General features: G+C 55.6%; 1 protein-coding gene across 1 annotated transcript; it reads right to left on the bottom strand.

Moving 5' to 3' along the window:
• Positions 1-452: 452 nt before the first annotated feature.
• Positions 453-11850, bottom strand: ARX (aristaless related homeobox). Its single transcript, XM_059679037.1, has 5 exons — positions 11448-11850; positions 8979-9822; positions 6271-6316; positions 3013-3341; positions 453-894 (listed from the first exon to the last, which is right to left on the bottom strand). The coding sequence occupies exons 1-5, from the start codon at positions 11641-11643 to the stop codon at positions 654-656; spliced, it is 1656 nt and encodes a 551-aa protein (XP_059535020.1). The 5' UTR covers positions 11644-11850; the 3' UTR covers positions 453-653.
• Between the last annotated feature and the right edge of the window lie 306 nt (positions 11851-12156).

Genomic DNA, 12156 nt, shown 5'->3' with positions numbered 1-12156 from the left:
AATAATCACAGTTGGTGACTTCAACAGTCCATATTCTAGCAGAGTATTTCCCTTTGGTTTGATAGAAAAACCTTGGTTGGTGTATGATAAAGAAGAGAACAAGAACAAGACGCCCCTTTCCATTAAGTGCACTGTTAGCTATCTTACAGATTCGCATTCGCTTCCCAGGCCCTGGCTTCATGCCGGGGGCCCACGCTGGGGATATCAACGTAGAGCGCCAAAATGCTATTTAAAAAAGAAAAAAAAATCTAAGTGGGATGTCGGGAGGAAGAGAGGTGGGGCTTTTTAAAATTTTCACTTCGATACCAGGCGTCTTGGGGAGAAACCCTCCCCATCTTTTCAGTAAAGTAAGAATGGGAGAGTGTGGACGTCCGAGTTGGAGCAAGGTTGGCAGGAGTAGGGACGGGGCGCTGGGGGGAGGGGAGGCGGGGGGCGGCAGAGACAGGGGAGGAGTGGACAGCCAGCCCAGGAGGTGCCACGTCCGGTAGCGCCGAGGGCCGCCTCGCCCGCGTCCAGGCGGCTGCGAAAGCGGCTGCGCTCTCTCAGTGGCCTCTCGGGAGTGTGCTGGTCCTCTGTTTCCATTTGGTCTTGAGTGGTGCTGAGTGAGGTGACCTTCGGGGGCGCGCCCTGGGCTCGCGGGGGCGCGGCGGCCTTTAGCACACCTCCTTGCCCGTGCTGGTGCCCGGCAGGATGTTGAGCTGCGTGAGCTGCGCCGCGTGCTCCTTGGCCTTGAGCCTGAGCGCGGCTATGCTAGAGGCGCGTCTGTCTGCGGCCGCCGTGGCCGGATCGGCCAGCGCGCCCGACGCCACCGCGCCCTCCACGGCCGGAGCGGGCTGTCTCAGGAGCGCGGCTGCGGTCGACGCGCTGGTCAGGGGGGCCATGGTGGAAAAGAGCCTGCGGGGAGAGCAAACAGCGCGGTCACGGCCTCGCCTCGGGAGCCGAGGGCGGCGCCTCCGATCAGGGGAGCAGAGGGGCGCCGCCGCAGGGGCGCGGAGGCGCAGGCCCGGGATGGGCGGCGCGGGCTGGGGAGTCGGTGAGGGCGCGGGCGGGAAGCTGGGCGCCGCAAGAGGGCTTTACTGGGTCCGGGAGCAGACGGAGGAAAAAAAGATCAAAGGGCCAGATATTCCTGGAGAGGCCAAAGCGGGATCGGAGAGAGGTCCCGCGGCCCCAAACCCCGATTCTGTGCTTTCGCTTAAGAAGGGGGTTGTATTCCCAGACCCGCAGCTCCAATTGCCTGCAATACTATTTGCCAGGAGAGAGAACAGGAGAGACAAAGAGAAAAAGGAAGCCCGGTGGGGGGTGGAGGAATCAAAACTGCTCAAGACCTGTTCTGCAGGCGTTGGTACTCTCTCTGGGCCCAGAGTCTAGGGCGCCTTATCTGCCCGGACTTCTTTGGCCCTGGAAAATCCGGCCCCGTTTGCCGACCTTCCCGCCAACAGGGCAGCCCTCCCGTGCCTGGCTGAGCTGCCAGTGCCGGGCCAATGATCGCGAGGTCCGGGTGGAGGCGCCCGCCTGTTGATTGCCCATGGACAGAAGGCTATGACCCGCCAGAGGCCCTGCGTCCTGGCACAGCGACACCCTTTCCCCGCCGCCTTCCCTTGCCCCAGAGAGCCTCTGGACCCGCCACCGCCACGCACGCGGTGCCAGGAGGCATCCAAGCCTGGAACCCCACTCTGTGCCACCACCTCCAGGCAGCACCGGGATTGCTCTGTGCGCTGCCGCCACCCGCTTTGCACAGCAACTCAGCAAGGTCATGAAACAGCCAGCCCCCTGGCCAGGAGACACCGCCACCCCTACCCACCCCGCCCCCTGCTTCTCTCCAGGGCTCTGGCTCCCGGCCCCTGTAGGCCCAACTAGGGATTTCCAGGATTAGATACAAGCCCACTAGGGCTGGAGGAGAGCCTCCTGCTTCTCAACCCCTCATACCCGGCCCAGTGCACCCCTTTTCTAGCTCTCAGAACCTCGCAGCCCGGTACCCAGCTTTAACAAGTCGCTTGTTGTCAGAAAGAAAAAGGGTGGGGAGCGGGGCGATGAACACAGGGCTTAAATCTTTTCCCATAAAGAAATCAAGTGTGGCCTGAAGGGGGCGCAACGTGCCCTGGTTCCACTAGGTAAACTGAGTCACTAACTACACTGCAATTCACTCGCTATTTATTTCATTGGTTTTTGAAAATTTCTCTAAGATGATTTTTGTTATGTGGCTGCACAGTTGGCTAAATCTATTATTTCTTTGTTCTCCCAAAGACAGATCGTTGAAGCTGCATCAGTTTTATTTTCACTGCACTTTCCAACTTAATACATACCTCCATTGTTTCTTTGTCTGTGCGATTATACAGACTTTTTATTCCATCATGTGATGTTCATTTAAAGAGAGGGAGTTACAACATATGATGAACTGTTTCTTTTATTTCGTTGTCTTGTGCCCCGTGGGGTTGGGGATTGCACATACAGCGGGTCACTTGAGTGACTCGGAGAATAGAGTCTGGGGAAGGGGGAAGAATTCTTTGCACCCAGAGGGCCCGTGACCCCAGGTCTCCTGTGGAGCCCAGGGCTGTGTTCCTCTGACTGCCAGGCTTCAGGGCATGAGGAAAGATTTTTGCAAAACTTGCAGCCATCCGGGCCCAGCATCCTACACCTGTACACTTTCTCACACACACACACACACACACACACACACACACACACACACCATGGCCTGGGCTGTTGCCACCTTGAAAGGGTATTTTTACAGCTTTCACTGAACACTCAACATGGTCCTGGTTGTTGTTACTGCCACCGTCCTCTTTACCGCTCAGTCTCAAAAGTCATTCCCTTCCAGATCCACACTGTTTGAGGCAAAATTAGAGATGCTTTCTTTGGCTAAATCTTCTCGGTTAGGCCAGAGAGAGAAGAAGTGTCTCTGCTTGTTCCGGGTCTCCTCCCTGATCCCAGGTCGTGTGTGTTTGTATGTGTGTGTGTCGGGGGGGGGGGGGGGGGAGACAGACAGACAGACACCCCGAGGCGGCGTATTACCTGCCAAACGCAGGACTGATGAAGGCTGGGTGCCGGAACACGGCGGCTCCGAGGAAAGTGCTCAGGCCCAGCGGCGCTCCGCTGGGCGGCAGGCTGGCCGAGCCCGGAGGCGGCGGCAGGCTCGGGAAGGCGGCGGCGGCAGCGGCGGCGGCGGCGGTCCAGGCCGAGTCGAGCGCTGGGTGGTGCGGAGGGAAGGGGCTGGCGTCTAGGTAGGGGCTGAGCGGGTGGGTGGCCGACAGCGGCCCGGGGAAGGGCAGCCCCGGAGGATGGGTCTGCGCGCCCGCCTTCTCCCGCTTGCGCCACTTCGCCCGACGGTTCTGGAACCAGACCTGCAAGCGCAGAGAGTCCGGTTCAGTGCGGCTCCCCACCCTCCTTTCCACCGCAGCCCGCCTCGCCCCTCTCCAGCCTCAGGTTGATCAAGGACACTTCTGGGGCCCAACGGGGAGGTGAAAAGGAGCCCAAACTTAAAACCAGCAGGAAACCTGGGCCAAGCAAACCCTTTCCAATGGGTATGTCAACGAACCTAGTTCTTTCCACGTTTAAGGAAAGTTGTTGGGTGTGTTTAGAGGTGAGGAAAGCAAGGTTTAAAAGTCTGCGCAGTTGCTTGCTGTGCATCTTTAAACAGGTCACGTCAACCTCTCTTAACCTCAGTTTTCTAATCTGTAAAATGGGGTCATAAAACTACTCATAAGGCTGCCATGAGGAAGGGGTGAAAGGAGACAGGTGAAAGCTCACATCCAGAGTGGCGAAGGCATATCACCTTTTTTTGCTGCACATCAGCTATTTTCACCTACTTTAGGCTTACCCAGCAGCTGGCAAAATCCCCGCTCTCTATTGAAAAGGGAATGGGGAGGTGGTTCATTTATTCTATCCAAACATGTCCATTGAACACCTAGAGCAGTGGTTCGCAACCTTCTGGCCCTTTAAATACCGTTCCTCATGTTGTGACCCAACCATAAAATTATTTTCGTTGCTACTTCATAACTGTAATGTTGCTACTGTTATGAATCGTAATCGTAATGTAAATAGCTGATATGCAGGATGGTCTTAGGCGACCCCTGTGAAAGGGTCGTTCAACCGCCAAAGGGGTCGCGACCCACAGGTTGAGAACCGCTGACCTAGAGTATTAGGTTGGGCTCTGGGGTTTGGAAAGGGCTGGAAGGAAAGAAATGCCCACAGTAATTCCGGAACAAGCATACATTTTGGGGTCTGTTTCCCATGAAATGGAACACGGGGCACGCAGTCTGCCACCTGCAGGGGCTGTGCCAGGGCCTGGTTCTGCCCAGGCAGACGCTGACTGGTTAGGCCAGGGACACAGCAGTACCTGGTCACCCAGAAATCAGAGTGCAGGGTACCTGTCGACTTTCTACTTTTTTTCCACATCTTCGGAGTGAACGGGTCCTTTATTTCTGAGGGGAGGGGGGATGTGGTTTAAATAGTTTATTTAAATAAGGTAGTTCTAGGCTTGGGGGAGGTTTGCAGCACAAGGTGTGTTCCTAATTGTTAATAGAAAGCAGTGTTAGTAGAGACCGTTACCTGAAGTGTGGCAGCTACCACAGTCTAAAAATAACTGCCGGAGCCTGAAATTATTTTTATGTGACCTGCTCATCACACCCACAGCTGAGATATGTGCCTTCTCCCCCGAAGGCATTCATATTTTTAGGGCTGGGTTGATGCCTGCACACAAGTCTAAAGATTAAGAATGAGCCCCAGGCTATACAGAGTTATATTAAAATATAATGTAAATGATCCCAGAGGGATACGTTGTACAAATGTTTCAAAGACATCCTTGTCTTTCACAGATACACACTGGGGGCTGTGGTTACTAGCACGAGTATCTAAGCTTGGCTTGGCTTCTAGACAGCCAGCCACCCGGGGCAAGAAACATCCCGAATCCAAATCAGTTGATTACTTAAAAATTCTGCTGAAAAGGGACCCATCCATAACATTCCACCGCCTTCACATAACCTATTTGTCAATTGCAGAAACAGACTAGTGGGGAAATTCAGAGGCTTGAAAAGGTAAGACTAGATGGGACCAAGCTGGGTGGGCAGCTTTTGTGTATCCAAATCTGTCTAGACGAGAATATCCGCCACTCCCCAGGGCAGTGAAAGGAGTCAGGGAGGGGGGCAGTGGGATAGAATGCCCTCAAAGGACGTGGAAACCTTTTACAGACGGATCGGATCGTCTCTCCCGGCTCAGCTGCAATTATCAAGATGTCCCCCTGCAATTCCTCATTATTGAATTAATACCTCTGAGGCCCCCCAAAGGTAAACGAAAGGACTCTAATAATTCATATTCACTTAATTACATCTTCTCCAGTGAATAGGGACAGAGGAGAAGGGGAGGGGGGCAGTCTCTTTCTTTTTAAAAGTTATTTAACTTTCCCACGACTCGTTCCCCTGAGCTGAAAATGCGGAGTTGCTGTCACATCTCTGTTTGACAATGGAGAAATGTGTCAACAGAAAGGAGGGGGGCAGGCCTCATCATTAGCCCTCTAATGCAAGAAGCTGTTGTGTATTAAATGAGCCATATGGAATTTATTGTGCTTTATCAGCGCTCGATTTTGACTGTAAAGTGATTCACTCAGCTCCGAGCTCAGGGACATCTGTTTTCTGTTGGCCACCGGGCTGCGCAGTGTTGATCGTCTCTTTGGTTATGAGGCCTGGGTTCGGAAATGCACTCTGGTATGGGGCTGCAAACACCTTTAATAGCATTGCACTCACTGCCTATTAGATCAATGTGGGCTCATTGCTATAAAAAATGGGAAATCAAATAGCATTAGCCAGCTCCTTGTGTGGGCAGAGGGGAAATCAAACAGCATTTTGCCGTCAAATGGCCCTGTTTGTTCTAGCACTAAGTGGGCTTTTATGAAGCCCAATCCGGAGACTTAATCGCAGCCAAATACCTGCTTGGAGCTGAGCGGATTTGTCTAACAACCAAATCCATGCTCCATCCCATTATTTCAATCAGGAGAAGGCAGTCCAAGGATTGGTTCCTGCAGGGGCTCCTGAACTTCAGTCTCAGTGACCCTGAAACCCCTTTTCTTCTTCAAGGCTCCCAAACCCAGAAACCTTCCCCTTCACCCTCCCAGGCCTTCATATTCTAATATCTTTTGGTGTGCGAACGAATGTTTAGGTCTCTTTTTCTGATTCCGCTTGTCTTCCTTTAATAAAGGGGGTCTCTACTCCCCCCAATCCCTCCATCTGTCTCCTTCCCATCCCCTCCCACTTCCTCCCTGTCTTGGGAGCAGCTCACCTGGACTCGGGCCTCAGTCAAGTCCAGCCTCATGGCCAGTTCCTCCCTGTAAGAAAGCAACACAGACAGGAGGTCACTGCAAACTCCAGCACCCGCTCTCAGTCTCCTTCCCCCGCTGGCAGGCCTCCCCTGGCTGCTTGCCCTCACCCCCAAACACATGGGCATCACCATCCCTTCAGCACCGGAGTGCCTACTGTTTGATTGAAAACATTAAAAATGCAACAGCATTGCCAGACGTAGCATATTATATATTATATCATATATTATATCATATTACATTCAAGAGTGACAAGGGTGGCTTCCTGAGTCTGTAAGTCTAGAGAACTGGGCACTCAGATTCTCTCTCACTGTCTCTTAAGACAGAGTTAGACAACACACACACACACACACACACACACACACACACACACACACACACACACACACTCGGTACTTATATCCTGTTTTCTCCTAATAGCAAATGGTTGAAGTTGGCACTCAATTTTTAAAAATGTTTATGCCCTCTTAAAAAAAAATTTTTGGCCTCTCTCTCTCTCTCTTTCTCCACCTCTATGCCTTTCCCTCCATCTTTCCCCCCCTTCCTCCCTCCCTCCCTCCCCCCCATAGGTCATACTTCCCCATTACCCTCTGGAGATATGTTAAGCTTATTAAGAGTTCAGTGGGATAATTTTTCGATTAAACAAAATTCTGCGCACCTCCTGACTCCACTGCCCACTGCAAACCCTGCCCATCTCAGGGGAAGTCAATTTAACTGAAACCCTACCCCGTCATTGCAGTTATTACTGCGACAATTAAGGCAAATAGGAAACCATTAAGATGCTGTAAAAAGGCTTAAGACCTGTTTACCGAAAATATGAGCGCGCCCAGAATAATTGGCTCCCCGATAGCTAATACGAAAGAGCGGGGGCTGCCCCAGCAGAGACCCGGGCTGCACTGGCAGGCCCCCAGTCCACACCCGAAACTTCAGGACCCGGAGAAAGCCGGTTCCCTGAGCGCTTCTGGCCGCCCCCTGCTTCGGGGAGCACCAGCAAATTCAAATCACACTCCTGGCTGGTGCCCAGCAGGAACCCAAAAGCTCTAACTAACCGCTGGATCCAAAAGAGGTAGAAGTGGGGTGGTGGTGAGGAGCTGCCCCCCATCTCCGGCTCTGGTTCCCCTTGGAGAAGCTAAAGGAGGGCAGACCCGGATGCCAACTGACACCACATCATTTTCTTCTTGTGAAATCCACGTGTGATAAATGCAAAAAGCCGTCCGCTCCTTAGCTATTTGGCAGCACACACTGGTATATATATTTAATGACAGTGAAGGCCTGGATGACATAGGGCAGGACCAAGTTTAGCTCAAGAGATGACCAAATCTCATACCTTTGCCCAGCATCCAACCCATCCCCCCCCCAACCCGTTTTGGGTTAGGAGAGCGTTTGGCAATTAATTGCCAGAGCAACTGCACTTCAGAGTTGGCCTAAGCAGCAATTTCTCCCTCGCTTCAAAGGGGCGGACAGCTTTCCACTTCCAAAATGCACATTGAAAAGCCGCACACGTCTCCTGCGAAAGAGCTGCCCTAGCTTAAGGAGCCCCGAGGCAGGCAGGCACCTCTCTTCCTCCCTCCCCGCTGGAGAAGTTTGCCCTCGCCCTGGCTCCTCGCTCCTCGCCTGAGCCGGATACCTTGGCCTTAGGGGGGAGAGGAAGGTCCCCAGCTGGGCTGGCACCCCAGGTCAGATGAAGAAATGGGGGCCAGGAGCCCAAGTAATCTCACAGGCTTTTTTCCAAAACACACACACACACACACACACACGCACGCACACACACACACACGCGCACACATAGGCACACGCACACGCACACTCGGGTGGGCTAGGAGGGGTGCGGAGCCATGCGCAACACCCGGGTTGGGTTGGCCACCCATCAAACAGAAAAATTGCCCCAGCTGTTCCATCTAAGGCTGGCCAGGCCTCCAGCAAGTATTGCCCACCCGGTAAACCCGTGTACATGAAACGCACGCCGGCTTAATGTGATGGGGTAGAGAGGAGAGCGTTCTACAGACACCCCGGTGCGCACAGAGCAAACCGTGCCCCGTTCTGACTTCCTTCGGTTATGTCAGGAGTCCTCACACCACACAACTTGGGTGTTTTTTTTAAAGGCCTCCGCAGGCGCGGGCTCCAGCTTCACTGCGAACAGCGTAACTGATACCCACCCGGCTCCTGGGGCATCAGGCTGGGGGGTAGCTAGCGCCCACACAGCGACCAAAAATAGCCCCTGCTTTGCCTCGGGGACCCGCAGCGGCCGAGCTTCCTGCGCCTCGCCTGCAACCCGGCCGGGCCGCTGCGCCCCGGGCCTCCGCGTTCTGCGCGCAGGGAACTCTCCTCTCCAAGGTGGCAGGTTCCGGCGCCCTTTGGAGAGGGCCTTTCTTTCTCTCTAAAACTTGGACTTGGGGGGAAAAAATTAAACTGGATAGAGCCTCCTTGGGAAGGAAAGAAATCGTCCCAGCCTGAACTTAAAAGTGCGGAGTAGGGCGTGGGGAGAGGAGTTGGGGAGTTCCCGGTGAGCAGGGGTGGGTGCGTTGAGATGGCGCCTGGGTCGAGTCCAGGAGCGAAGTCTTGCCCCGAGCTCGGGGAGGGGGACTGGGGGGGGGACTGCCCGCCCGCCTCTCTTCTCCGGAGCCCGCCGGCGCCCTCCAGCCGCGGCCGCCGGCCCTCCCCGCGCGCGTACCTGGTGAAGACGTCCGGGTAGTGCGTCTTCTGAAAGGCCCGCTCCAGCTCCTCCAGCTGGTAGCTGGTGAACGTGGTGCGGTAGCGCCGCTGCTTGCGCTTCAGCAGCCCCTCCTCGGAGTCGCTGCCCGCAGACAGGCACACGCTGTCCTCGCCGTCCTTGCCCTCGGCGTCCTCTGGGTGCAGCAGCAGCTCCTCCTTGGGTGACAGCTCCCCGCCCTCGGCGGCCACAGTGGCGGCAGCGGCGGCGGCCACCGCGCCGGTGGCGGCCACGGCGCAGCGTCGGGGCTCCTTGAGCAGCGCGCGGGCATCGTCCTCCAGCAGCTCCTCCTCGTCGTCCTCCAGCAGCTCCTCTTCCTCGTCCTCGTCCTCTTCGTCCTCCAGCAGCTCCTCCTCGTCCTCCTCGGCGCCCGCGCCACCGCCCGCCGCGGAGTTACCGCCGGGGCCGCCGGCTACGCCGAGGCGCTCGTCCGGGTGCGCGGCGCCCCCCGGGCCGCCCAGCTCGTCCAGCGCGGGCGGTGGCGGCACGAAGGGCGCCCCGTTCTCACGATACGACTTGCTGCGGCTGATGCTCACCTGCGGCGCCTGGCTGATCTTGAGCGTGTCCCAGGCCGCGGCGGCGACAGCGGCGGCGGCCACGGCGGCCCCCGCGCCGTCCGGACGCGCGGTTGGTGGCGGTGGCGGCGGGGCCTCCCCCCGCGGACCCCCGGTGGCCGCCGCTGCCGCCGCCGCCGCCGCCGCGGCGCCCTGGAGGAGGCGGCCCCCGCCCGGGCCATACAGGCGCCGCAGCTTGGGCGGCAGGTGCAGCTCAGCCTCAAACGGGGCGCTGCTGCCCTTGGGGGAGCCTGTGGGCAAGGGAAAACGGTCAACCGGCCGGCCGGGCCGGCGTCTGGGACACAGCCGCTGCCGGGGCCGGCCCGCCCCTGCTCCCTGGGCCCAGGCGTACTCCCCCTCTGCCTGCCCCCTCGTGTAACCAGACTTCTACCCCTTCTCCTCCTTCCCCACTTTTCTCGCTTTTCCTTTTCCTTTACATCTTTCTCTTTTTCCCTTCTCTCTCCTCCATCCCTCCCTTCTTTCCTTCCCTTCTCCTGCTCTTCCTTTTATTTCCTTCCTTCCATTTATCTCTCCTCTTTCTCTCACAGTTGCTCTCTTTCTTTCCTTATCTTAATCTTCTCCCCATTCCTTCCTTTCTCTTTTTGTGCGTCCCCCCGCCCCCTCCCCCCACACACCTAGCTCTCTCCTTCTTCATTTCTTTTTTCTTTCCCTTGTCCTCTTTCTCACTTTTCCCATTTCAGGGCAGGGAGAATCTGAAAACATTCAACAACTTAAAAAAAATGATTGTCTCCCTGAAAACTTGGCGCAGGACAAATGTCTGCTGCTCTGCTCTGGGGGCCTTGGATGTCCAGAGGGGTGCTGGCCTGAGGGGGACCCCTGGGGGAAGCGGGCACACCCCAGAAGTCAGCAGCCAGCAGCCCGAGTAGGGCGGGAACTCCTTGCCCAGAAAGGCCAAGAAAAATTGTCCTGGTGAAAATAGGCTCAGAAGGGCTCGAGTGGGGGTGGAGGGGGGGTGCAACAGGCAAGGCTGCCCCTTCCCTTCGAGGAAGTGCCTGGCACAGGTGCCACAGCAGGCTAAAAAAAGAAAAGGAAAAAGTCAGTCTTATTTTAAATGGCCCCTTCTCCGCCCCACCACCGGCTCCAGTCTTCCATGTGGCTGGACGGCTGGTTTTCGGGCTTTAAGAGAAATCAACAATGCTTTCTCTGCGACACCTCTGCAGCCAGCTCAAGGCGAAACTTGAGTGTAACAGAGTCGGAGCAAAACAGTTGTTACGGAATTTTTAAATTTAGAAAAAAACAAAACCTTTTAAACATCTCAACTCTATTTTTAAAAATAACATAGCAGAGAGAAAATAGCATCCAGAAGCTGCACATTTCATACATTTCAAAAACAGTAAGTAGCATTTGGGGAATCCCTGGGAGATGTTTTTGCAAAGATTGGGTTTAAAGAGACAAGTAACATACAATGCTTAAAAAAAATAAAAGCCAAGTACCACCTTTAAAGAAATCTCCCAAAGAGGAAAGGCCAAGGCTCACTCTGCCTGGACACCCCCCACTCTCAGATCTTGGGGTTCTTCATCAAGTTGTTACAAGGGTCCACCCAGCACCTGCGGTTTCTGACCTGTGCGCCTCTTCAGAGCACCCCCAAGGCCACCAAAGGGGGCAATTAAACGACCTAAGAACCAACACCAAGAACCTAAGGGCCCCCAAAGAGAAGCTTGGCCTCTGCTTTTTCTGGAAGCAGAGAGGGAAGGAGAGACAGCCCCTGGTGAAGCTTTGAGACACCAGGCCTCAAAGTTGTTCCCTCTCTTTCCTCCGTCTCCATCTTGACCACCCCAGGGCCCTGACCCCGATCATCGAACATCCAAACCAGTGCCCACAGTCCTTTGCAGGTGCCTGGCGGGCGCAGCCTTACCTTGCAAGGCCTTTTCCTGGTCGGCGCGGCTAGCCAGCGGGGCGGGCAAGCTCTGCGCTGCTCCCAGCAGCCGCATTTTGCACGGGCTCCTCCGGCCCAGGATGCTTTCGATGCAGTAGGAGGAGAGCAAAGTTGGAGATTTACTTTTGCACTCGGGCCTCTCAGAGCAGCCCTCCTCCTGGTACTGATTGCTCATGGCTGGGGCTTTTTCCTTGGGCGCAGAAAGCGGGCCGCTCTCTGCCTCTCCAGGCGGGTGGGATGGATGGGTGTGTGTTGGGGGCTAGGGGTAGATGGGGGTTATAATGGATATTATTGCGATCTCTGTGTCTCTTTGCCTCCCTTAGTTGTTGGCTGCCGGCTCCTGCCCTGCCGGTGGCCAGAGCTCGCCCTCTCCTTGCTCAGGACAAGCAGTAACAAGTGTAGTGAGCCCGGGGAGCGGAGCTCTGGAGTCTCTCTCCTCCACGTGCTCAGAGGCGCCCTCTGATTGGCTCTCGCCAGAGGCCTGGCTGCGGCCCGTCTGTGGGCTGAGCGCAAAGTCCGGACTGGATTACGGAAAGGCCGGCGGGGGTGGGGGCGTGGGGGGGAGGAGCAGTGGGCACTACCCTAGTCAATTTTCTTTATCTTTTTTTGTTTTTGTTTTTAATGAACAACTTTCTCAGTTCTCCATCCTCTTCTTGCAGCTTCTCCTTTAACCCTTTAGGGCTGGCCC

This window comes from Myotis daubentonii, chromosome X, assembly GCF_963259705.1.
Source record: "Myotis daubentonii chromosome X, mMyoDau2.1, whole genome shotgun sequence".
NCBI lineage: Eukaryota > Metazoa > Chordata > Mammalia > Chiroptera > Vespertilionidae > Myotis > Myotis daubentonii.
Note: the sequence above shows the minus strand (reverse complement) of the source record. Positions and strands in the feature narration are given on the sequence as shown.

Excerpts from the sequence above, each read along its gene's own strand:
- ARX (XM_059679037.1), bottom strand. The coding sequence starts at position 11,643 with ATGAGCAATCAGTACCAGGAGGAGGGCTGCTCTGAGAGGCCCGAGTGC. Across the intron at positions 9,823-11,447 it reads CCAGGAAAAGGCCTTGCAAG|GCTCCCCCAAGGGCAGCAGC; the intron begins GTAAGGCTGCGC and ends CCTTGCCCACAG. Across the intron at positions 6,317-8,978 it reads TACCCGGACGTCTTCACCAG|GGAGGAACTGGCCATGAGGC; the intron begins GTACGCGCGCGG and ends GCTTTCTTACAG.